Source organism: Somniosus microcephalus, chromosome 16, assembly GCF_052327205.1.
Source record: "Somniosus microcephalus isolate GS21.2 chromosome 16, FLI_Smic_1.0, whole genome shotgun sequence".
Lineage (NCBI taxonomy): Eukaryota > Metazoa > Chordata > Chondrichthyes > Squaliformes > Somniosidae > Somniosus > Somniosus microcephalus.
In genome coordinates, this window is record NC_141002.1 from 34080754 (window position 1) to 34107747 (window position 26994).

The 26994-nt window shown below is 44.4% G+C and overlaps 2 protein-coding genes across 5 annotated transcripts in view; one reads left to right on the forward strand and one right to left on the reverse strand.

Annotated features, from left to right (window-relative positions):
- Window positions 1-6270, forward strand: part of aass (aminoadipate-semialdehyde synthase) — a 147802-nt gene extending 141532 nt beyond the window's left edge. For both annotated transcript variants that reach the window (XM_086008794.1, XM_086008793.1), the window contains exons 24-25: window positions 4052-4228; window positions 5750-6270. In XM_086008794.1, coding sequence (XP_085864920.1) covers window positions 4052-4228; window positions 5750-5865 — 293 coding nt within the window. In that variant the 3' untranslated portion in view covers window positions 5866-6270. The remainder of the gene's footprint in view (window positions 1-4051; window positions 4229-5749) is intronic.
- A 6877-nt stretch (window positions 6271-13147) lies between these two features.
- The window catches only part of ptprz1a (protein tyrosine phosphatase receptor type Z1a), a 346830-nt gene continuing 332983 nt past the window's right edge, over window positions 13148-26994 (reverse strand). For all 3 annotated transcript variants that reach the window (XM_086008797.1, XM_086008795.1, XM_086008798.1), the window contains 4 exons: window positions 24492-24638; window positions 16472-16614; window positions 15700-15835; window positions 13148-14677 (listed from right to left, as the gene is read on the reverse strand). In XM_086008797.1, the coding sequence (XP_085864923.1) occupies window positions 14531-14677; window positions 15700-15835; window positions 16472-16614; window positions 24492-24638 (573 nt within the window). In that variant the 3' untranslated portion in view covers window positions 13148-14530. The remainder of the gene's footprint in view (window positions 14678-15699; window positions 15836-16471; window positions 16615-24491; window positions 24639-26994) is intronic.

Below are 26994 nucleotides of genomic sequence, written 5' to 3' on the forward strand. Positions count from 1 at the left end.
AAAGTGGAGTTGTGATCGAAGGTCAGCCATAATCTTATTGAATGGCGGAGCAGGCTCGAAGGGGCCAAATGGTCTACTCCTGCTCCTAATTCTTATGTTTTTATGTAGTGCATTCCAGATCATAGCAAGTCACTGTGTTAAACAAAAATCCTCCTCATCTCCCCCTTAGTTGTTTTGCCAATTATCTTAAATCTATGATTTTTATTTCAAAATAATGGACGCATTTATACTGGGACAGATAGCTCATTACCGACATGCCCGTTTTAGCGATGTTGCTAGGAAGTCACACATCGGCTCCATAAAATAGTGTTCTTTAACGATGTCAGATTTTCCTCTGATGTTATTTCAGACGTGTGGTAGGAATCGCCTATGGTTTGGCCCATGTGTCTGTGAGCATTTTACATTGTCAATGCAATAAGTAAAAACTGCAGACGTGATAAGAAACTGATTCTCAGCAGGTGCCTTGTTGAACTGGAAAGTGGGCATGTGTGGTTAAAGTGCCTGTATCTGTGGTTTTGATCTATGGAACAGTTCTTTAGATTTTAACCAAACTTCTCCCCTGACACTGGACCGAAGCGGTCACCTCTGTGTACAAAATCAAACACCAAGGCCTAGAAATTCGGTCTCGCCGCGCCAGGTCTTTAGTGCCCGAAATTTAGCGCTGGGCCGCATTCCCCTAGCGCCCGCCTGAAATTCAGTAGCGCCGCCCCAAGACGGCGGCGGGCGCTATTACAGAGTTTGGCCGCCTCGTTTGGGGCGAAGAATGTCAGTTTCCGGCACCCAGCTGCCGCTGCGGCAACTGATGCGGTGCGGCAGGCTGGGGTACTGCAGGCCTCCTCCTTCTCTTAAGGAGGAGCTGCCTGCAGCCGTGAGATCGCCGCTGGATTCCCCTGGCAAATGAGCCCGGCACCACGGAGAAGTGCCGGGCTCGCGGGAGTCACACACCAATGCCGCGGGGGGGTGGTGCAGGAGTCCGGGGAGGGAGCTGCGGGCAGGCGGCCGCCGGAAAAGCGTCCGGCCGCCGCTCCACCTTTATGCGCCGGCCTTTCGGAGCTGCAAGGCACCGTTTTGCAAACGCTGTTTGCGGCCGCAACTGAATTTGGCCATCGGGACGGTTTACCATTGGAACCGGGGCGCTGCGCACACCGATGACGTCATCGGTGCCGGTGCAGCGCTACCGGCTAACGCCGATGTTAGGGACGAACTCAATTTCGGGCGTAAAAAACTTCCGGCACAACCCACTCTATAGCCAGTAAGTGGGCGCAAACGCAACTGAATTTCTAGGCCCTATTCTTTATAACTGCATTTGCAATCTTGTTACAAACAGCTTCCCCCCCTAATCCCAGTAGTGCTTTGGGAGTCCTTCATTTGTATGAATGTGTATTGTGCCTAAATTTAAATTACTTATCAAATACGGCATTTATGAGAAGCAAACGCATATGTTAGCACTAAAAATTGCAAATCTGTCTTTACTCTTTGCTGCGGGGGGGGCGGGGGCGGTCAAACCCTCAGTCTAAAAGCAGGCAGATAGTGAAATGCGTTTGCACATGTAGCGTTCTATGAGACTATAACAAGATTTGTAGGGTTTTTATTTTGTGAGGTTTGCTTATGTTCTAATTATTTTGCAGGTTTTTATTTGCTTCTGTAATCTACCAAAACAGCCATGCCAACAAACGCCCCAACCAACAATTGATTAAGGGCCATAGTTCTTGGACAGATCTCAGTAAACGAGCCAGCATTCCTTGTTATCCTTCATCTAAAATATATTTAACTGACCTCTGTACTGAAATGGCAATCAGATTTTTAATAGCTATAAAAGATATGGGGGGCTAAATTCGGTTGATTTGCGCCTCCCGTTAGCACCTTAAGAGGCACGTAGCGCCGCGATATTGGCTCGCAGCGCCCCAAGAGGGACGCGGGGCTTCCAGTAGCGCCCCTCCTCCCTCTCGGCCGCAGGGGCGCTAACTTTTTCGGGGTGCTAAAATTAGCGCCCTGGCGAAGGTAGCACCCCAAAGGTGGCGCTACCCAATTTTTACCCCATGAAATACTGTGGGGTAAAAATCGGGCTAATTTTAGCACCCCGAAAAAGTTAGCGCCCCTGCGGCCGATTTTTCCCAGGTATCGCCCCGAGAGGGAGGGGGACGCTACTGGAAGCACCCTGCATCCCTCTTGGGATGCTGCGAGCCAATATCGCGACGCTACATGCCGCAGCGCCACACGTCAAGAGGAGTGACGGGCTTATGGAGAGCAGCTGGCACCCCGTGGTGGGGGGGGCTTCACGGGGGCTGGGGACAGCAACGGGGGCAGGTGCTGGCAGGTGGCCAGCAACAAAAATGGCCGCCCGCCACCTCCCCCGACCGCAGGTAGGCCCCCCCCTGACCCCGGCGGGCATAGCGTCCGGTGGTAAGTCGGGGGGGCGCCACACAATATTACAGCCGGGGCGCTGCGCAAGGTGATGACGTTATCGTCTGCAGCACCGTGCTGCGCTAACCTCCTGCTGAATTTTGCGGGAGACGTTAGCGGCGCCGCGCCCAGGCGCTAGTTGATTTGCGTCCCGCTAGCACCCTGTATGTTTAACATCATATTTCAAGCATGTCAATAGAGATTGGATAATTTTGCTGGATTAATGCAAGTACAAGTTCATAGAATAGAAGGAGACCATTCAGTCCATTGAATGCGGCGGCTCTTTCGAAGAGCAATCCAGTTAATCTCACTCCCCCGCTCGTTTCCCATATCCCCGCAATTCTCCTTTGGTATGAAGTGTTGTGAGGGACTCCCTCTGGCATCTAGTCTGAGAGCTGGCAAAACACAGCTGGGGAAGGTAGAAAAATTTCAATGATGGTGAAGGATACCATCTCACATTGGAAATTGTGGGGCACGAAGGGTCTAATGAAAGTGAGAAACTTAAAGTAATTGATATTAGTAAAGAAAACCTACTGCAGAAATGGGACTAAAACCAACAAATCCCCTGGACCTATTGGCCTACACCCCAAGGTTTAAAAGAGGTGGCTGCAGAGATAGTGGATGCATTGGTTTTGATCTTTCAGAATTCCCTAGATTCTAGAATGGTCCCCGTGGATTGGAAGGTAGCAAATGTAACCCCGCTATTCAAGAAAGAGGGAGATAGAAAACAGGGAACTATAGGCCAGTTAACATGACATCAGCAGAAGGGAAAATGCGAGAATCTATTATTAAGGACGTGGTAACAGGGCACTTGGAAAATCACTATGATTAGGCAGAGTCAATATGGTTTTATGAAAGGGAAATCATGTTTGATAAATCTATTGGAGTTTTCTGAGGGTGTAACTAGCAGGGTAGATAAGGGGGAACCAGTGGATGTAGTATATTTGGATTTTCAGAAGGCATTGATAAGGTGCCACTAGCTTGATTCCTGGGATGAGATATGAGGAGAGTTTGAATAGAAAGAGCCTATATTTTCTGGAGTTTAGAAGAATGAGAAGTGATCTCTTTGAAATGTAGAAAATTCTTAGAGGGATTGACAGGGTAGATGCTGAGGGACTGTTTCTCTTGGCTGGAGAGTCTAGAACTAGTAGTCATAGTCTCAGGATAAGGGGTTGGCCATTTAGGACTGAGATGAGGAGACATTTTTTCACTGGGAGGGTTGTGAATCTTTGGAATTCTCTATCCCAGAGGGCTGTGGATGCTCAGCCAATGAGTATATGTAAGACTGAGATCGATAGATTTTTGCGCACTAAGGGAATCAAGGGATATGGGGATAGGGTGGGAAAGTGGAGTTGATGTAGAAGTTCAGCCATGATCTTATTGAATGATGGAGCAGGCTAGAGGGGCTATATGGTATACTCCTGCTCCTATTTCTTATGATAAGTGGAGGTTTACTGGAGTTATCTGTCCATCCACATTTAATGCATAGATTAACATGCATAATACTCTGCTGATTTTCAACATGCAATGTGTGTAGGTCAGTAGAAGTGGAACAGTGGCCCTACATCTTCAGTAAGCAGCAGAAAACAGGTTGTGGTTCAAATAATACTACTGATCCCTGATTGTGTTATTTTCTCTTTTGTTTCAGCTCCTGGTGAAAGAGATCTGGTTGTCTTGCGGAATGATGTTGGCATTAGACACCCCTCGGGCCAACTGGAAACTAAGCACGATAGTCTGGTGGTCTATGGGGATGTTGGTGGTTTCTCAGCAATGGCAAAAACTGTTGGCTACCCTTGTGCTATTGGTGCCGAGATGGTTTTAGATGGTAAATGTCCTTTTACTTCTTCAAACAGGTTATTTTGTGAGAATCTCACATTTTTCTCTGTATTAAAAGGGATTCTGCATACATTTGCTTCTGTGGCTATGCTGAATAAGGTGGGAGGAATCCAGGATCCTTATGAAAAATAGCACAAGGAAACCAGGGATCCCAGCCAAATTGGTACCAAGGAACAAGGGCCCCTAGTCTAATTGGCACTGAACTAGGGACAATGATGTGTCAGCTTGGCTCTTAGAATCGGGCTGGAATCCACAACCTTCTAAGATTTAAGGACATAATCTGGGTTGACTCTTCAGTGCAGTACTGAGGGAGTGCTGCATTGTTGGAGGTGCCATCTTTCATCTGAGAGGCTAAACCAAGATGTCTGCCCATTCAGGTAGATGTAAAGATTCCATCGTGCTATTTTCTTGGCGTTCTGGGAAATGTTTCTCCCTCAACCAACACCACAAAAACAGATTAACTGGCCACTTGTCTCATTTGCTTGTGAGACATTGTTGTGTACAAATTGGCTCCCGTATTGACATCAGAGCAATGGTTACACTACCAATTTGTTGGCTAGGAAGGATTGTGGGTGGGGGGGGAATTGCCGAGGCAGATGCCATTAATAATCAGCATTTGACTTAATGAAAAGTTATCTGTGCATAAAACCTGTTCTGATGCAATGAAAAAGCCTATCTATCAATAAACTAACCTTGAGTAATGTGCCATGTGCACACCATGATTCCCAAACTATGGGTACTTTATTTCAGTTCTAGGCATGCTTCTATTTCAGGGAATACATATTTGGTTAAAATGTAAACACGAGAACTGAGAGGTTATAACTATCTGGAAAGGCTGAACAGGCTGGGGCTCTTTTCTCTAGAAAAGAGCAGGCTAAGGGGTGACCTGATCGAGGTCTTTAAAATTATGAAGGGGTTTGATGGGGTAGATGTAGAGAAAATATTTCCACTTGTGGGGGAATCCAAAACAAGGAAAATAGTCACTAATAAATCCAATAAGGAATTCAGGAGAAACTTCTTTACCCAGAGAGTTGTTAGAATGTGGAACTCGCTACCACGAGGAGTGGTTGAGGTGAATAACATAAATGCATTTACGGGGAAGCGAGATAAACAGATGAGGGAGAAAGGAATAGAAGATTATGCTGATCGGGTTAGGAGAAGTAAGGTGGGAGGAGGCTCGTGTGGAGCATAAACACTGGCATAGACCAGGCCGAATGGCCTGTTTGTGCTGTAATTTCTATGTAATTCTATGTCAAATGTGTTCTTTTTTTAAGTAATAGTAGTAAGATTCATTCAGTTTGCGAATGCAGTTGCTGGGAGTGTTTACCGTGGTTACTTGATGCAAGAGATACAAATATGTTTTAATCTTTATTGTCCATTGATGACTGCCTTGTTCTGAGATTTTCTATCCTCCCTGCTTGCCCCTCCTCCCAAAAAACATCACTGTGCTTGAGCTCTTTGCTCTTTTCAATATCATTGCACTGTTGAAGTTTTTTGATTCTGTTTACAGGTGAAATCTCCACTAAAGGAATGTTTGGTCCATTGACCAAAGATATCTACCAACCAATACTGGATCGCATCAAGGCTGAGGGAATTGTGTACACTTCAAGCAGCACCTTTACATGAAGACAATTTATTTTATGACTGGGAAATCATGCAGAAATATTCTAATCTTTTAGTTTTCCACAGATTTTATGTATCAGAAGTACTTATAACATTTTAAACTGTTAGTTCCAGATTACTCCTGTGAAGCTCTTCACCCACTCCAGTGCTACTGACCTTTCCGAGCTCAGACTAACTAACAATTTAAGAGTACTTTGAGCAGTGTAATGTTAGTCAATCATGATTATTTAAAGAATGTGATAATTAATGACACCTTTAATCATTGACACTAACTGTAAACTACAGTAATAAATTGTTAATCCTGGATGTATTTGTAAAAGGCATTGTGATGTCAACCTGCTCTTGAGCTTTGTGAACAAAGCTCCCCATTGTCTAACAGTTTCAATACAAGCTACATTTTATTAGTAATACTTTGCGTGTGAAGTCTTCTGTCTCTACACTAAGTCACAAAGCTGCAAATCATGCACTAACGGAATCGTACTATTTGAGAGCAGAAGGAGACCCATTGGGCTGGATTTTATCAATGGAGGCGTGTAGGAGGCGGGACTACAACTTTTGGGGTTGTAGTCCCGCCTCCATCGAGTTGTGGCCAACTCACTCGATTTTCACTTGATTGACCTTGTTAAGCCCGCCCCAGCAGGCCAATTAAGGGCCACCCGGCAACAGGTGATGTCACAGATTGACATTTCATCTGTCAAGAGCTTTTGACAGATGAAATATCAGCGTTTGACAGCTCTTTGAAGCTGTCAAACACTGACAATCTGTACTCTTAAGTTAATTCCTTCCTCTCGGGCTGATTTAGAGATCTCTCCAGAACAGAAAGCTGAATGCTGCAGATTTTGACAGCTCGCGGCCATTCTGCTTTCTGTGCCGGTGAGATGAGGGACTCCCGAGACCTGAAGGAAGGAAGCCTGTAAAAGGTAAGTAAAACTTATTTAAACACTTTACACACACCAAACACACTTACCTCTGCACTCATGCACCCATCACTCACCTGAACACCGGACATCTCGACCCCCTTCAGCCAGACGGTCCACCTCGCTAACTTGACGTGGTTTGGAGCCTTCGGGAAGCCCACACTTCAGGGATAAAAATAGGGATTAGGCTAAAAACTGCATGTTAACTACCTGTTAACAGGCAATTAATTTGCACTAATCCCCTTCCCATCTCAGGGAGGCGGCTCCCAACACAGGTCGGGTACCCGCCTCCTGGGAAACGGGCATGGAGGCGGGTTGGCTTCATGCCCCCTGATTTCACAATTTTAACCCCCCGCCCCAAGCCTCCAATCCCGCCTCAACGGCCCGATGAAATTCGAGCCCATTATGTCTGCGTTAGCTCCCCCACTAGAGCTATCCACTTGAATCTCAACTTTTTCTTTTTCCTCAGGACCTTTAAGATCTTCCTTCTCCAGGGTTCAGAATTTTCAATCTCCTGCCATTATCTTGACGGCTAGAATGGCAAAACCTCTGGAGAAATGGCTGATAAAATGCTGTATCTTTGGGGCTTTCCTCCTAGTTATGCCTGGAGAAGCTTCAGGAGACAAGTATCTATTTCCCTCTTAAATATCGTGATTGGTTCAGCTTCGAAGACCACATGCGTTAAGAGCATAAGAACATGAAATAGGAGCAGGAGTAGGCCATTCGGCCCCTCGAGCCTGTGCCACCATTCAATAATATCATGGCTGATCTTCTACCTCAACTCCACTTTCCTGCACTATCCCTATATCCCTTGATTCCGCTAATATCCAAAAACCTATCGACCTCTGTCTTGAATATACTCACAGCCCTCTGGGGTAGAGAATTCCAAAGATTCACCACCCTCTGAGTGAAGAAATTTCTCCTCATCTCAGTCCTAAATGGCTAACCCCTTATTCTGAGACTGTGACCCCTGGTTCTAGACCCCCCAGCCAGGGGAAACATCCTCCCTACCTCTACCCTGTCAAGCCCTGTGAGAATTTTGTATGTTTCAATGAGATCACCTCTCATTCTTCTAAACTCCAGAGAATATAGGCCTAGTCTACTCAATCTCTCCTCATAGGACAATCCCCTCATCCCAGGAATCAGTCTGGTGAACCTTTGTTGCACTCCCTCTATGGCAAGTATATCCTTCCTTAGGTAAGGAGACCAAAACTGTACACAATACTCCAGGTGTGGTCTCACTGGGGCCCTATATAATTGCAGTAATATGTCTTTACTCATCTGCTCAAATCCTCTTGTAACAAAGTCCAACATACCATTTGCTTCCTGATTGCTTGCTGTACCTGCATGTTAACTTTCAGTGATTCGTGTGCAAGGACACCCAGGTCCCTCTGAACATCAACATTTCCCAATCTCTCACCATTTAAAAAATACTCTGCTTTTGTATTTTTCCTACCAAAGTGGATAACTTCACATTTCTCCACAATGGCCCTGAAATTAGGATCGGGTACTTGCCGCGCGTGCAAGCCCCCGATCTGCACGCACCCTGCACGCCGACATCTGAAGCCCGGGCCTGCTTGCATTTCCTGTTACAGGCCCGGTTCCGATGTCGGCGCGCTGTGCTTACCTGATCCAGCGACGTAGTTAGTGCGATGTGCCGGCTGGGATCAGGTGAGCACTGTGCAGCCAATCAGGGGAGGGGAAACTCATTCATGAGTTTGACAGTAAGAGCTGTCAAACTCATGAAAAGTATGGGCTGCCAAAACACTACTTTAACTTTAAATAACATTTTTAAAAACATCCCACTGATTGTATTAACTATAAATAAGTTTTAAACAATTAATCAATCTTTTGAAAAAATAAATTTTTAAAATATAGGGTCTAAAACTAAACTTACCATCCTGTAAATTCTTTAAAAATAACAAACCTGTGGGGAAAAAAAATTCTACATTGTACTAAAAGCCCACTTACCTGAAAAACTAAATACTTACGTCTTGTTTTTCTATGTGTAAAGACCGGAGGCCTTTACACGCGCGCAACTCTGGGGAAAAAAAAAAAAGGAATTTTACTGCGCATGCGCTGCCTGTGCAGTCGCGCGCGTTCTGCCTCTTAACCCTGTGGTAAACCACTTTTATCGTTCACTATCATTACACTATGGTTATCACTGTTTATATCGTTACACTATGGTTATCACTGTTTACACTGTTGTATCACTACACAAGGTCACCTCTTGCCACGCTGTTATACCTGGGCTGACCACAGCTGACTCCGCCCATGGCTCCGCCTGCTTGCCCAGGTATAAAGGTGGTCGACTGGCTGGTATTCCTCCTTGTTGGATCCGATCACCCACGAGGGTGGGCTCTGTTATTTAGCCAATAAAAACCTATAGTTACTAACTTAACTCGTCGCTTTTCATGAACTGAATTGATAGGTATATCAAACCCCTTGGGTCAGAGGACAGGAAATGCCGGTTTTCAGCGCATGCGCTGTGCATGCTGAAAACCAGCAATTCCTCTGGGCCCACGCGTGAGTACCCCGTCCGTACTCACGCATTGTGCCCGGAATTACTGGGCCATTATATTCCATTTGCCACGTTCTTGCCCACTCACGCAGCCTGTCCATAGCCCCTTGATGCCTCTTTGCATCCTCCTCACAACTTACATTCCCACCCAGCTTTGTATCAGCAGCAAACTTGGATATATTACATTTGGTCCCCACATCCAAATCATTGATGTAGATTGTGAATAGTGGAGGCCCAAGCACTGATCCTTGCGGTACCCCACTAGTTACAGCCTGCCGGCCCGAAAATTACCCGTATATTCCTACTCTCTGTTTTCTGTCCGTTAACCAATCCTCAATCTATGCTAGTATATTACCACCAATCCCATGAGCCCTAATTTTGTTTAATAACCTCTTGTGTGGCACCTTATCAAATGCCTTCTGAAAATCCAAATACACCACACCCACTGGTTCCCCCTTACCTATTCTGCTAGTTACAACCTCAAAAAACTATTAGCAGATTTGTCCAACACGATTTCCCTTCCATAAATCCGTGTTGACGCTGCCCAATCCTATTATTTTCTAAGCATCCTGTTAGCACATCCTTAAATCATTACATGTTCTAGTAAACGGTTTGTGGGGGACAAAAAGTTCCTTCTAACTTCCCTGTTTATGCTTATTGTTGAGTGCTGTCTAAGTAAGTAAAGTATCGGGGTAAGTTTTGTGCTCAACTGTGCCAGTTGCAACGGCAGGGGGTGGATCAGAAAATTGGGCGAGTCAGTCTTTGGCCTGTCCTGTGCCCAATTCCACCCACCCACAGTTTTCAGTCTGGCTGGAACGTTTGCAAACATTTAAGGCCTAAGAATGCAAGCAGACAGTGAAGGAGGCTCCATGTTGTGATGGAGCTCTTGGAGGAGAATATGCGTTGGATGCAATGGTTACAGTACCTTTTCAAAAATGGTTTTAATGGCAGATTTTCAATATTTGTGCAAATGTTGTTTGAACGCATTTTTGAAAATCTTTTTATTGATCTGTTGCAGTTTATTTTTCAATAACTCCCCCAAATCACTAAGTCACTGTATGCGCAGCATTTCGAAAGCTTCAGCAGAACAGACACAGATGTAAACAAGAACGGAGCACATGAGGAGGAGTTCCTGCATCAAAAACCTTCATCAGAGCTTTGGGAGCCACGTGATGTCCAGCTATACGTTAGAGCCCCATGGCAGACAGCAGAAGGCAATCATAGAATGTCACAGCACAGGAGGTCGTCATTGGGCCCATTGTGCCTGTGCTGGCTCTTTGGTAAAGTTTTCCAATTAGTCCCACTTCCCTGCTCTTTCCGCAGAGTCCTTCACATAACTGAAGTCTTTTATTCCTGGTACCATTCTCGTAAATCTCCGCTGCACCCTCTCTAAGGCCTTGATATCTTTCCTAAAGTGTGGTGCCCAGAATTGAACACAATACTCCAGCTGAGGCCTAACCAGTGATTTATAAAGGTTTAGTATAACTTCCTTGCTTTTGTACTCTATCCCTCTATTAGTAAAGTCAAAGATCTCATATGCTTTTTTAACAGCCTTCTCAACATGTCTTGCCAACTTGAAAGATTTGTGTACATACACCTCCAGGTCTCTATTCCTGCACCCCCTTTAAAATTGTACCATTTAGTTTATACAGGAAACTTTGTGCTATCTGCACCGACGGGACCTAGCTGTTGCTGCCCCATCAAAACTGCCGGACAAACCAGCGCTAATGTTGAACCATACGGAGATTTTGAGCTCCGTATCTGGCAACAAACCCTGTTGCTTAGCTTCTAAACAGTCAGCCGTACCTTGCAAGCGTCTCTGTAGCTTAGCAACAGCTTCAGCGAGACCTTGCAGAGCCTGACTGGTGGGGGAAAAAAAGCAACGAAAAGAAAAAAAAACTAACGAAACGGCTCCTGATTTTTGCCGGTGGCTCGAGCATTCCGGACAGTTAACCTCCAGATAAACCAAAGTTTCCTGTACTGCCTCTTCTCATTCTTCCTACCAAAATGTCTCACTTCACTCTTCTCTTTGTTAAATTTCATCTACCATTTCACCAGCCTGTGTCCTACTGAAATCTGTTACTAGCCTCATTGTTTACTACCTTTCCGAGTTTCATATCATCTGCAAACTTTGAAATTATGCCCCGTAAACCCAAGTCCAGGTCATATCAAAAAGAGCAGTGGTCCTAATACTGAACCCCTGGGGAACACCACTGTATACTTCCCTCCAGCCTGAAAAACAACCATTCACCACTGCTCTCTGTTTTCTGTCCCTTAGCCAAATTTATATTCACGCTGCCACTGTCTCTTTAATCCCATGGGCTTTAATTTTGCTTACAAGTCTATTATGTAGTACTTTGTCAGAAGCCTTTTGAAAGATCATATATATATATCAACTGCACTTGCCCTCATCAACCCGCTCCGTTACTTCAAAGATTTCAATCTACTCTGTCAAACTTCAACATGCTGACTTTTATTTATTAGCTCATACTTTTCCAAATGCCAATTAATTTTGTCCCAGATTATTGTCTTTAAAACTTTCCCCACCACTGACATTAGGCTTACTGGCCTGTAGCTGGCAGGTTTATCTCTCTTCCCCTTTTTTAAAAAAGGGGTGTAACATTTGCAATCCTCTAATCCTCTGGCACCACTCCCATATCTAAGGTTGATTGGATGATTTTGGTCAAAGCCTCCACAATTTCCATCCTTGCTTTCCTCAGTAACCTAGGATGCATCTCATCTGGTGACTTTTCTACTTTGAGGACTGCCAATCTTTTAAGTACATCCTCTTTATTTTTATTCTATCCAATGTCACAACTATCTCCTCCTAGACTGCTATATTGGCAGCATCTTCTCTAGTGAAGGCAGATGCAAAGTACTCATTTAGTACCTCAGCTATGCCCTCTGCCTGCACAAGAATATTTCCATTTTGGTCCCTAATTGGCCCCACCCTTCCTTTGATGACCCTTTCATTATTATATGTTTATAAAAGACTTTTGTTTCCCTTTATGTTAGCCACAAATAGATTCCCATAATCTCTCTCTTTGCCCCTCTTATTCCCTTTTTTAGATCTCCTCTGTACTTTCTGTATTCAGCTTGGTTCTCTACTGTATTACGAACCTTATAAATGTCATAAGCCTACTTTTTCTGTCTCATTTTAATCTCTATACCTTTGGATACCCCTCATGGGAATGTGTCTATTCTACACCCAAAACATCTCCTTTTTGAAGGCCTCATTGTTCAATTACTGTTTTGCCTACCAATTTTGAGTCCAATCCACCTAGGCCTCTTCAACTCACTGAAGCTAGCCCTCCTTCAGTTAAGTATTTTTACATTGATTGTTCATTGTCCTTTTCCATAACTATTCCAAACCTGATGATATTATGATCACTGTTGCCCAAATGCTCCCACACTGAAACTTGCCCCACGTCATTCCCCAGAACTAGATCCAGCACTGCTTCCTTCCTCATTGGGCTGCATACACACTGATCAAGAAAGTTCTCATGTACACATTTCAGGAATTCCTTCCCTCCCCTTTGCCCTTTAACCTGATACTATCCCAGTCTATATTCAGGTAGTTGATGTCCCCCATTATCACTACTCAAGTTCTTGCATCTTTCTGTAATTTGCCTGCAAATCTGCTCCTCTATCTCCTTCCCATTATTTGGTGACCTATAGTATAGATCCAGTAGCATAATAGCGCCTCTATTGTTCCTTAATTCTGTCTTTGAACCTTGAAGTATATCATCCCTTTTTAGTGCTGTAACAGTATCTGTGATCAATACTGCCACCTTTGGGGAATGATTGGGAGGAAATCTTGGGACTAAACAAATGTGAGTTCCACAGGTACAATTGCCAAATTTTCATTCAGGCATAAATAAATAAAAATGATCAACGTACAAATAGTTGGATATTAAGACACTGAAAATAGATACGGTTAACAGAGTATTTGCATCTATAATTTAAGCATATTTTTGCAGTACTAGCTGGATGATACATGGAAGTTAAACTCCAAACTGCATTTATATAGTACAAAAAAAATTATTTTATTAATGTTTTTCTTTCCAAAGTTTTAATATTGTAATTGACAGTTTTAAATTTGTATAGACATTAAATGCAGGACCAATATTGGGCAGGTGTTTTTAAAAGTCAGGATACTGTAAAGCATCTGCAGAGCTGCAAGTTCATCGCTTTAACTCCAGAATCTTGACAGATGTGCCTCACATTAGGTGTCACTGGCACATCCCTAATAATGACAGCCACTGCTAACCAGCTGATAAACCTTGTATTTTAATTCTTCTGCAGTCGCCATAATGTAAAAACATCAGTCGCAACAAAAATCACACATCATCTGGATCTTTCCTCTGTGAAAAGTCTTACTAGAATTTACTATTCCTGTTGCACAAAGTGTTAAAATAGCATGCTGTTATTTGTAAAATTACATCAAATAATTCATTAATCAACATCTGACATGAGATTTAGAATCAAAGCTGAATTAAACAGACATGTTTAAACATTAATAAAATGCCAGCTACAACAACAATGTAGTCAGAACATCAAAAAAGACTAGAAAAGACTCTGTAGTAAAATATAAAAATCTAGAATTATAAATAGAAATTTGGTCCATGGACAGGTTCATTGTTCTACTATTTACATTATGTATTAGAAGATTAATTCTCTTTCTTTAACAAAGTGACGTCCACATTATCCAGACTTAATCAACACTGACATTTCTTTCTGTACATTCTCTATCTTGCTTGATTGGGCGCTGCTGAATGTTGGTCTTGTAAAGTTGTTGACATCGTGGAAGAACAGAAAGAAGGTAAGTCTTGGGCAGCAGCACTCTAGTAACCATTGATGTTGCGGTCAATATTCTCTTGGAAACCTCTTTAGGAGACACTTGTCATGAATGGCCCTCCCCCCACCCACCCCCCCTTTCTAACTCTGGTACAGACTGGAAGCAGACCATGGGACTTGACACTGAACATGCTGAATATGCAACTACAGCGAACATCAGTCAGGCCAGCGTGACACAAATGGGACATTCACATACTGCACAACGATTTCTGCTAACAATTTTTTTTTTTTTTATAAAGGCACCCACAGGTCACTGTCCACTGGTGACACCAAATGGATACCAGGATTTTGCAATTGATACCTGTATAGTTAACAAGATCTTAAATAGGATTGTATTTTTTTTCCTGTGCTGGTGAAGACATCCCTTGCACTGTTACACCAGAGACTCCATGCTTTCTGCTCCATTACAGTCATCGGCAGACATGGCCAGGCCATTGGTTTCCAACATAGTTGCAGGGTTTTCATCTTCTCTTGTGCTGACCAGGCTGAGGACAGCTTTGTATAAAAACTGGTACTGATCCTGTAGAGAGATAACAGGCCTCATTCTTCTTGTAACATTGTAAATTTACTTTGAGAATCATTCGACTGGGTAAGAATTGCCACAACACAATGGTGGTCTTTTTCCCCTTTCTCTCCAAAATGACGTGATTAAGGGCTGCCATCATAAACCTATCAGCTTCCAAAGTTACCTAATATTGTTGGAGATATATTCAAAAATTCAAATTCTATATTTGCCTCCTTTTGAGTTCCCCAGCAAGTGAAGTAAAAAGTTAATGTACCTCTTTATTATGAGACAGAATTAAATGGTCACTTACTGAAAGATTTAGATTTTTTTTCTTGGTATATACTGTATTCTATAAACTGCTGGTGGCTCACCCGTGGTGTTGCTCACAGATAACCTGGGCTCTGGAGCACAGTGCTGATGGTTTGCTGCTAACCTGCTCTGCCCTTCAAGGTTACTGCTCCCTGTGGGAATTCAGGTTAATCAGAGCAATTTACAAGAATTATGATCACTTCATCTCCCACTTACATCAGCAATCTCTGGCCCCTCCTTCCTCTCTTAGCAGCTTTGGTTTAAAGATGCAGCTTCTCCAACAAAGGACCATCAAAGCTCAGTCCAGAACTCTACTGCGCCAAGGTGTGTTTAGGAGCACCCTTCCGGATGGATGACAGGATAACTGCCCTGCAACCACAGCAGGCTGTGCCTGGGGATCACCACAGTATGCACATCAGGAGCACTCATCATGCCTGCCAACCCCAACCCCAACCCCACCGCTGCCCCCTCCCTCCCCAATGAGCCACAACACACTCACAGGTTTTAAGGAGAATCCAACGCATGTACTGAGACCAAAAAATGACGATGCCTTCACTAACACTGTCAACACGACAATCGTGGAAAGTTCCCTGCCAGTGATCCCCAAACAGAGTGCCTGCCTCCATTTTCCACCAATCCCAGTCTCATTCCTAAATATGCTTTGAAAATGTTTTGACAAAAATAGTGACAAAAAAACTGCATTTACAGTGGGGTGTTTGGTGACTTACGATATCGGTGAAGACGCCAGGCCTCATTAAATTAATCATTTTAGCCACTTGATAAACATCCACCGAGTTTTCACTCTCCAGCTGATGCATCAGTTTAGTCAAAGCACAGAAGGTACCAGCTGTTAGCCCCCCATGTCTGTCGAATGAAGAAAAGAAAAGATGTATTTTAGTTTTTTAATATATACACAGAGTGCACTCAAATCATAAGAAATAATAAAACCTTCACATCCCTTGGGCTTCATACCTGCTGCAATGCAGCTGCAGTCTCGTTCAATGCCAAATTTAAAAAGATCAGTCAATCCAATGAACAGTTAAAACTCCATTTAAAACTAGAAGCATCCTATAATCATGCAAACATTGCCAATTTGGATAAAGGCCTCTGCCCTACTGAAGATCCTACTAGGCCTGTCTGCCCCTCAGCTCGATCTGGTACAACAAAGAAGTCCCAGGTGCACGTATAGTAAGTTAAATCAGAGTCTGGAATGAAAAGAGCATTACCAGGCTAGGCCTGAGGGAGGAGCTTCCCCTTGCAGCAGCTAACAGACCTGTCCCACAGCAGAATCTATTCAGGTAGCTCCAAATCATGCATTTCTCCAGGAAGCAGCAAAACACTACAAACTCTGTGGAATATCCGCCCCATTTTTGGGGCCTCCTTAAAAGGACCAAAAGGGTATAAATGACATTTTCCATTTCTGAGAAGGTGTTTCCATGAAGAGGCCTCTATTGTATGAGTGGTTTAAATTTAGAAAAGGTAACATGGAAAAAGACATACTCATCATGGACAATTGTTGGTCCATCCCTTGTAGCAGCTTCTTCTCGTATTATGTTGAGGAGTTCAAAGGTTTTTCTTATAGGACCGTCTGGATTTGGCCACTTTGGAGACTGGTAGTGTCTCACTTCAAGCACATAGTCATCCTGCAGCAGAGGGAATTTAAAAAAAGCATTACTGTCAAGTCAATGCAGCTCTGTTATTCACAGGCAGAAAGTGCATTTCTAATAGAGTGAGGTGCACTATTTTTTTTTGCCGCACTCCCTAAAAGTGGGGCTATCACAGGACACTCTACATACTTGCCTATGAACTGCCATAATGATGCTGTCAGATTCAAAGGCCGAGGACTCTGACTTCTTGAATGTGACGTTGTGTGTAATTAAGGAACATGTCTAAGAATGTTTTTAAGGATTGCTGATACATTCTGATGCATTGTGAACTTCACTGTATTCCAATTAGAGGGAAAATCAATTCTAATAATACTCTTGATCTACCTTGGAAGCAAACTATTACATTAACACATGCACTTTCATATGAATGAATAAAGACGACTAGTTCTTCAGTGATTAGGGTATTTTTCCAAAAGACATGCTACGTGTAAACTTTAGGGATTAGCAACTTCTGGCCTTTTGCGCATCCCCAATTTCCACTGCCGCACCATTGGTGGCCGTGCCATCAGCGGTCTGCATTTATTTAGCACCTTTAACATGTGTCCGTGTATAATAAGACACAGACTGCAGGAGAACGGTACAACAGGTGTTTACTCAACGTGGCTCACACTGGAACTGATCTGTACAGATTACTACTCAGTGCTATATACAGGCGTGGTCACTGCCGGTACTGCAGTATACATGAGCTGTAAAAGATAGTTCCCCCGTAAAGGTATATATATACATTACAATTCCTCCCCTTTTAGATTAACAGTACCATAACACTCATTTAACAATTAAATATCAAACTAATTACAATTAACACTTTTAACATGCAACATTAGCTGAAAATAGTCTATTTATATATTCAGTCTTTGGGGAGGCTTCCTGATCCTTTCTGGATAGCGCCTTTCCTGAGTGTCTTGCTCTTGGTGCGGAGGCGATTCTGGCCCCCTGTCATCGGTTGGTTTATCAGCTTCCGATGCTACTGTTTCTGGGGTAGATGCGACCTGTACGTCGGGTTCATCACCAGGTACGTATGGGCGAGGCATGGGGTTGACTTGTTCCTGTGACTCTAGGATCTGGTCAGCATAGCGTCTCACGATGCTCTCCCCAACGTCCACTGTGTACATTAGTGGGCCCTGCCGTGTGCATATCGTTCCTGGCTGCCATTTTTCTGTTCGGTAGTCGCGGGCCAAGACTGGTTGCCCTACATTGAAGCTCCTTGTTGGCTTCTCATGGATGTGCTGGAATTGCTTACTCTCAACATCTCTTCGTACGCTTGGTCTGAGCAAATTCAGGCGAGATCTTAACCTTCGGTTAAAGAACATCATGGCTGGGGCCTGGTTGGTGACTGCATGTATCGCATTCCGGTAGGCGAACAGGAAATTGTCCACCTTGTGCTGCAGCGGAATGTTGTCATTGTACATAGCCTTTATTGCTTTCTTAAAGGTTTGTACAAACCTCTCAGCCAATCCATTTGTGGCTGGATGATACGGGGCGGATGTGTAATGCCTTACCCCATTCTTTTTCAAGAACCTCCGGAACTCTTCGGACACAAACTGTGGTCCGTTGTCGCAGCAAATCTGTTCTGGCAAGCCATTCCTGGCAAAAATGGTCCGTAGGACTGCAATAGTTTTCTCCGTGGTGGTGGAGGACATTTTGATGACCTCAGGCCATTTCGAGTGCGCATCCACGGCTATTAAAAATATTGAGTCCATGAATGGACCAGCAAAATCAATATGCACCCGTTGCCATGGAGATGAGGGCCACTCCCATGGGTGTAGAGGGGCCTGTGGTGGTGCATTCTGGACTTTCTGGCATCCTGAGCAGCTCTTGGTCAGGTCCTCGATTTGTATATCGATTCCCGGCCACCAGACATAAGCCCTGGCTAGGTTTTTCATTTTTACCCCTCCCAGATGACCCTCATGAAGCTCATTGAGCACTCTATCCCTTAACTTGGGTGGAATTACCACTCGGGATCCACACATCAAGGTCCCCCGGCACACTGACAGCTGTTCTCTCCTTGTCGAGAATGCTGGCAACAGTGAGTCGCCATGTGCTGGCCATCCCTTCACTGTCAAATCATATACCCGAGACAGTGTCGGGTCATTTCGGGTTTCCTTTTCGATACAAGCGTTCGTTACCGGTAGGTATTCAACTGTAGTCGAATGGAATATTTCGACAGGATCCACTGCTGGTGCTTCCTCTGCAGTAGGCAGTGGCAGGCATGATAGCCCATCAGCATTTCCATGCTGTTTCGTGCCCTTATATTCAATCTCATAGTGGTGCGCCCCTAGAAAAAGTGACCATCTTTGTAGTCGTTGCGCAGTCATCACCGGAACGCCCTTCTTCGGATTAAAAATGGAGACAAGAGGCTGGTGATCAGTCAGCAAGGTGAATTTCTGCCCGTGCAGATAGTGATTGAACTTTTTCACTCCCCACACTAGACTGAGGGCCTCCCTGTCAATCTGGGCGTAGTTACGCTCGGCTGAGGTTAGTGATTGTGACGCAAAGGCTATTGGCCTCTCCGAGCCGTCCGAGAATTTGTGCGACAGCACCGCTCCAATGCCGTAGGGTGACGCATCACATGCCAACCGAATTGGTAATGCTGGGTTGTAATGGGCCAATACCTCTTTCGATGTGATTAGTGTTTTGCTCTTCTGGAAAGCTCGTCTACATTCGTCACTCCACTTCCATGGCACCCCAGTTTGCAGTAGAGTGTTCAGTGGGTGTAGTATTGTAGACAAATTTGGCAAGAACTTATGGCAGTAGTTTACCAGCCTGAGGAACGACCTCAGTTGTGACACATTTTCCGGTGCTGGAGCCTTGACTACTGCCTCAATCTTCTCTGGGGCCTTATGTAACCCCTCTTTATCGATAACATGGCCACAATACGAGATCTGTTTTCTAAAAAACTCGCATTTGGGGCGGTTAGCTCGGAGCCCATAATCCTGCAATCTAGTGAGCACCTGTTCCAGGTTGGCAAGGTGATCACTGTCATTTTCGCCCGTGACCAGGATGTCGTCCAAATAACACTGGGTCCCTGGGATCCCTTGCAGGACTTGTTCCATTGCCCTCTGCCAAATAGCCAGAGCTGATGCTACCCCGAATACCAGCCGGTTGTATTGGTAGAGACCTTTATGGGTGTTGATTGTGAGGTATTTTTTGATGCTTCTTCTACCTCCATTTGCAGATACACCTGGGCCAGATCAATCTTAGTGAAGCGATTCCCTCCAGATAGCGAGGCGAAAATATCTTCAATCCGCGGAAGTGGATATTGTATGGTGTGAAGGACCGGGTTCACTGTTACCTTAAAGTCCCCACAGATGCGAACCTTCCTTGGTTCCCCAGGCATGCTGCTCAACGACTTTTTCATCACAGGGACGATGGGTGTAGCCCATTCGCTCCAGTCTACCTTGGACAGTGCACCTGAACGTTCCAGACTCTCCAGCTCTGCTTCGACGGCTGGGCGGATCGCATAAGGTACCGGTCTGGCCTTAAAAAATTTTGGGCTTGCCTTTTCTTCAATTTTAATCGTCGCTGTCATGCCTTTTAGTGTTCCGAGTCCTTGCTGGAACACTTCTTTTGCGTCAGTTAGGATCTTTGACAGTCGCCCAGGTGTGACGTCATCATCCTTTTTGTCAGCCACAGTCAGTGCCTGTATGGAATGCCAATCCAGTTGTATTTTCTGGATCCATTCACGCCCCAGTAATGGTGGTCCTCCATCTTGCAATACATACAGGTCTAGTTTTGGTGTTTCCTTACCGTTATATATAACGGTCACCCTTATTTTTCCTTTGGGGTAGCCTTTTTGCCCCGTGTACGTCTTCAAAATAATTTGTGTCTCTCAAGGGTATGTGTGAGAATAGCCGCTCGTAGTCCCGTCGGTTTATGACTGTTAGGGCTGATCCTGTGTCCAATTCCATCTTTACCTGGACTCCTGCTATCTTGAGAGTGACCCAAATGGTTCGGTGATCCTCCATTGTGATCACATTATGTAGTTTCAGACAACTCAGTTCCCTGCTTTCGGAGTCGTTATCACTCTTTTGTTCGTCTGAACTATTCTCCGTCATCTTATGTACCTTCTTGTACTTTCCTTTGGTAGGTTTCTTATTGCTGGTTTTCTTTCCCGACCTGCAGACTCGTGCTATGTGTCCTACTTTTCCACACTGTCTGCACACTTTGTCTTTGAACCAGCAATCATTCTGGTCGTGTGTTGTTCTGCCGCAGCGATAGCACTTCTCTGCTCCATATGACATTTCGTTTGTGCCATATTCTTGCGGTCTCTGTTGTATCTCTGCAGCGCCCCGTGCTGCTGCTTCATACGATACCGCAATGCTGAAAGCCTTTTCCAGCCTAAGGTCCTTTTCAGATAAAAGCCGTTTCTGGGTTCCTTCACTTTGAAGCCCACACACAAACTTGTCCCTTAAGGTATCTGCCAGTCCTGCTCCAAACTAGCAGTGTTTCGATAGTTTGCGCAGTTCTGTTAAATAATCAGCATTGCTTTCATCCTTATGCTGGTTCAGTTTGTGAAACTTGAATCTTTCTGCTATCAGCAGCGGTGTGGGGTTTAAATGTTCCTGTAGTATCGTTACTATGTCTTCAAAACTCTTTTCCATTGGCTTCGTTGGGGTTACTAGATTTTGTAATAAACCATACGTCTTTGCACCCATTAAATTTAACAATACCGACGCTTTCTTGTCATCTGACACCTCATTTGCCTTGCAGTACACCTCTATTCGTTCGACATATGTAGTCCAATCTTCGACTTCATTGTCAAATGCGGTGATACTGCCACTCTTCGGCATTTTAGGTGTGGTTTAAAATGGCGTTTCCCAATGGCTTAAAATGGCGTCTCCCGCGCTTTCCTTCCTCCCCCCGCTGCTGCCAACGCCGCTCCCGGCGGTTCTCGTGGCAATGGCGGCGCCCTGTAGGTTTCGCGCGCTTCTCCTGCGCTGCTGCCAACGCCGCTCTCGGCGGTCCTCGTGGCAATGGCGGCGCCTCGCGGGTTTCTGCGCGTCTCTCTCTCCCTCTCTTCGATGCTGCTCAGCCCCTGGACACCGGCTGCGCCCTGTGCGCTCTGCCCTCTCTCTCTCTCTCTCCCCCGTCGACGCTGCTCGGCCCTTTGCTGTGCCGCTCGGTCGGGCTCTAGCCCGCCGCTGTCCTGGAAGGGTCTGCGCACTACCTGTTGCCAGCCCGTTTCGCTGGACCACCTCGACTGGAAAGCCAAGCCTGGCTCTCAACAGCCTCCCCCGCAATTCTCGAGCCTCTGCTGGATGACTGGGCGGTTGCCCATGGTCGACACCCGAGTCTCTGGCCTTGACCCCCAATGCACTGATCTCCAGGAACGAATCCCCGGGAGGTGATGCAGAGTTGCAGGTAGGTTCGAACTTGCCTTGTCGCCAATGTTGTGTCCGTGTATAATAAGACACAGACTGCAGGAGAACGGTACAACAGGTGTTTACTCAACGTGGCTCACACTGGAACTGATCTGTACAGATTACTACTCAGTGCTATATACAGGTGTGGTCACTGCCGGTACTGCAGTATACATGAGCTGTAAAAGATAGTTCCCCCCTTAAAGGTATATACATTACATAACGTAGTAAAACATCCCAAGGTGCTTCAGAGGAGCGTTATCAGACAAAATTTGACACTGAGCCACATAAAGATATATTAGGACAGGTGATCAAAAGCTTGGTCACAGAGGTAGGTTTTAAGGAGTGACTTAAAGGAGGAGGGAGAGGTGGAGAGGTTTAGGGGACTAATTCCAGAACTTAGCGCCTAGGCAGCTGAAGGCATGGCTGTAAATTGTGGAACGATGGAAATTGGGGCTGTGCAAGAGGCCAGAATTGGAATATCTACAGTTCTCTTTCAGATTCATTACCAAATGAGCTTTATCACTTGGTGGGAACAAAAGAATCTTATTGAAATTAAACCACAATTTTAAATAACAAACATGTATGTTTTCATGTTTAAACTCCGTGGTTGATCATATATGGCAAAAATATGAAGTAAACATAACTGTATGCAATCCAACATTAAGCATGAGAATAAAAGAAACAAATTGTAAGGTGAGTGATTAAATCGTTAAAGGCTCATGTACCACACATTATTTAAACTGGGTCATGAATTCCATAATAGGACTCTCTGAAACAGAACTAAATAATGCACTTTTTCCATTTTATATTATAGGGAATGAATTCTGGAGCACATATTAAGCCAAAATGAATATTTCCTTTGAAACGGGACTGAAACAAATCTTATATTTTCACATTCACACTCCAATGTTTTAGATTTTCTCTGGGCGAGGAAGGATCGCAGAGAAGCAAATGGATGCTGGTCATAAATGGAAACAGACATGTGTATAAGTAACCACAAATTTCATCAGACAATAATCGAAAGTGATGCTAACAGTTAATGAAATAGAACCTTATTTGACCAAAGACATTCTTAAGTAAATCTAATGTTTTCCATTTTCCTCCTCTGCTAATTTGCTCCTTACCCCATCTCTCCCGAAGGCTTTGAATCCTTGCTGGGGTACAGTTGCATAAGTGCTGGTCACTCTCTGGTACCGTCCCCATGTAGTTATTATTCCTCGACAGGCTGACACAGGAGTAATAACTACGTGGGGAAGGTACCAGAGAGTGGAAGACTTCACAAGTGAAATTGATCCTGTTCAACAGCATGCATCACACAGCAGAGTTTGTTGGATAGCCATCAGGAGAGCGAACCCTGGCTGAGTTTTCCCTTCTCTAAATCAGGGGCGCGGAGGCTAATTGTCATGCCCCCTGCTCCAACCTGACTCGAATCAGTTAGCTCAGCTCAGACTGCGGAACAAACATAGGGGACCTCCTTAATCCATATGGCTCAGTTATTAGCTGGATAAACTGACTCATCGGGGAAGACGGCATAGTAAGGGACTAAAATCTTTAAAAGGGATGCGCCACACAATGGCAGGTGCTGTAAAAGAAGTATCTGTATACTCATCATTGCCCACTATTCCGATTCAGGGATACCCTACACAAGATGTCTTACCCAAACTGCTTCCAACTGATAGTTTGAAAGAATAAAGCATAGGTGCAAAGTATGGCTGAGATAGAGACTGGTTTGCAGATGTCTCACTTTCTAACATCCAGCATGATGTTGCTACTCAATCGAACATGCTTGCCCTGTACTCTTGACCATTTGGTGAAAAGATCTACAGGCATCAGAAATCACCTATCAAATTAACCAACAACAGAAAACGCTGAGACACTCAGCGGGTCAAGCAGCATCGTCAAAAAAGCACATCAGTTGACGTTTCAGATATAAACCCTTCCTCAGAACTGAAAGATATTAATAGATGAACAGCATTTAAGAAGGAACAGAACAGGGGGAGGGGGCGGAACACATGGCAAAAATGATCTGTAAAGTGCTCAAGTGGGAGATTAGGAAATGGTCAAGGGCAGAAGTGATTTGCGCAGGAGGCATAATGAGAGAAATCAAAAAAAGGCATATATCTGACAGTGTGAGAAGAGCTAAAGCAGGATAAGTAAGTGGAATGGGAAGCATGAAAAACTGGCAAAGTGTAGCAGGTTCCAGTGACCCAGGAATCTGGTGGATAAAAAAAAGTAGGTTGACAGCGAGGGTGCTAACCACCCCGCCTGGTTATTAATTTAACCAGATGCTTCCAAAATACAAAAGATAATTTATAATACTATGGTGGCCCAGTATAGAGGATTTTGTTTAAATTTGATCACGATACTTGTTGTGAAAATAGTATAATTAGTTGTGTCTTGTGTTCCAAGATGAATTACATTACACCAGGCCACGTAACTGAGTCTCTCTTCCCTTGTAGTGCTGGCTCACTTTGATTTTTGACCCTTTACCTGTGTTGCTTCCAGAATGAAATCCTGAATAATGAGCTTTTCTTCATTGGAAAGACACAGGTGGCTCTCATTGATCAGGCTCACTGTAAACGCTTCACAGTTCATCAGTTCTTCCTTCCTTGGCCAGTACACAGATTCATCCTCAGTCTGTAAAACAGTGACCACACAGTGTTTATATCCACACAAAAGTCCTATCTTCTGCTTACAGATAAAGGTTAAGAACTTAGTCCATAACCAGCATTTTACTTGAGAAATTCTCTCTTGAAGCTCCCGGAGAACAGCCAGGGACTGACTTAAGACAGGAGTAGAACCGAATCCGACTCTTACCCTAAACTGCTGATGAGGGGACAAGGACAGAATCCATTTGGTTAGAGTTGAGGAGCAAAAATGGTATGATCATGCTGTTGGGGGTATTCTATAGGCCTCCAAATAGTGAGAGGGAGGTAGAGGAGCAAATCTGCAGGGAAACCACAGAGATATGCAAGAGCTATGGAGTGGTGATATTGGGGGACTTTAATTACCCAAATATCGATTGGGATAATGCTAGGGTAAAGGGAAAGGAGGGGGAGGAATTTCTGAAATGTGTTCAGAAAAACTTCCTTCACCAGAATGTTCTTGGCCCAGCTAGGCAGGCGGCATTGCTGGATCTGGTACTGGGGAATGAGGTGGGCCAGGTCGACCAAGTGTCTGTGGGAAAACACTTGGGTACGAGTGATCATCATATCATAAGATTTAGCTTAGCAATGGAGAGGAGCAAGGAACAATCTGGAGTGGAACTTCTAAACTGGAATAGGGCTAACTTCAATGGGATGCGAAAGGATCTAGCCAGGGTAAAATGGAACCAAAGATTGACAGGAAAAACTGTAACGGAACAATAGGTGATCTTTAAGGAGGAGATGTTCCAAGTACAGGCTAGGTGCATTCCAACAAGAGGGAAGGGTAAGAGAACCAAAGCAAGGGCTCCTTGGATGACGAGGGAGATAGAGAAGATGATGAAACAAAAAGAGGGTGTATGATGCATGTCAGGTGAATTCTTCAAGGGAGAACTAGACCAAATACAATAAATTGAGAGGGGAAGTGAAGATGAAAATAAGATTGGCAAAGAGAGAATATGAGAGTAGAATGGCGGTTAACATAAAAGGGAACCCAAAAATCTTCTACCGGCATGTAAACAGTAAGCGGGTAGTAAGAGGCGGAGTGGGGCCTATTAGAGACAAAGAAGGTGATATATGCTTAGAGGCGCAGAGCGAGGCTTGAATACTCAATGAGTATGTTGTATCAGTGTTTACTAAGGAGGTGGATGCTGACAAAATATCAGTAGAAGTGGAAAAGGTAGAAGCAATGGAAGGGATGAAAATTGATAGACAGGATGTACTAGAAAGGCTGGGTATGCTTAGAGTGGATAGGTCGCCTGGTCCAGATGGCTTGCATCCCAGGTTGCTAAGGGAATTGGGGGAGGAGATAGCAGAAGTGCTTGCCATAATTTTCCAATCTTCCCTAGATGAGGGGGAGGTGCCTGAGGATTGGAAAGTGGCAAATGTGACACCATTGTTCAAGAAAGTGTGTAAGGACAATCCTAGTAACTGCAGACCAGTCAGTTTAACATCAGTAGTGGGTAAAGTTTTAGAAATGATAATCAAGTAAAAAATTAACGGGCACTTGGAGAGGTTTAAGCTAATTAAAGAGTGCCAACATGGATTTGTAAAAGGCAGATCGTGTTTGACTAATCTAATTGAATTTTTTGATGAAGTAACAGGGAGGATTGATGAAGGGAATGTAATGGATGTTGTCTACATGGATTTTAGGAAGGCATTTGACAAATGTACTACATAGAAGGCTGGATAACAAAATTGAGGCTCATGGAATAGGTGGGTCAGTGGCAACCTGGATAAGGAATTGGCTTAAGGACAGAAAACAGTGAGTTGTGGTAAATGGCTCTTTTTCAGACCGGAAGATGGTAGACAGTGGTGTTCCCCAAGGGTCAGTGCTAGGGCCACTGCTTTTTTTGATATATATGTATAAATGACCTGGATATTGGAATACAGAGTAGAATTTCTAAATTTGCCGATGACACCAAACTTGGGGGTGTGGCAAACAGTGAGGATGATATGAATTGATTGCAGCAGGACATAGAAAGGCTAGCAGAATGGGCAGACAAGTGGCAGATGGAATTTATTACAGAGAAGTGTGAGGTGATGCATTTTGACAGAAGGAACAGGGAGAGGCATTTTACATTGAATGGCACAGTTTTAAAGAGTGTGTAGGGACAGAGGGATCTGGGAGTTAATGTGCATAGGTCCCTGAAGATAGCAGGACATATTGAGAGAGTGGTTAACAAAGTATATGGGATCTTGGGCTTCATAAATAGAGGTATTGAGTACAAAAGTAGAGAAGTTATGCTGAACCTTTATAAAGCGCTGGTTAGGCCACAACTGGAGTATTGCGTCCAGTTCTGGTCACCACACTTTAGGAAGGATGTGAGGGCGTAGAGGAGATTTGCCAG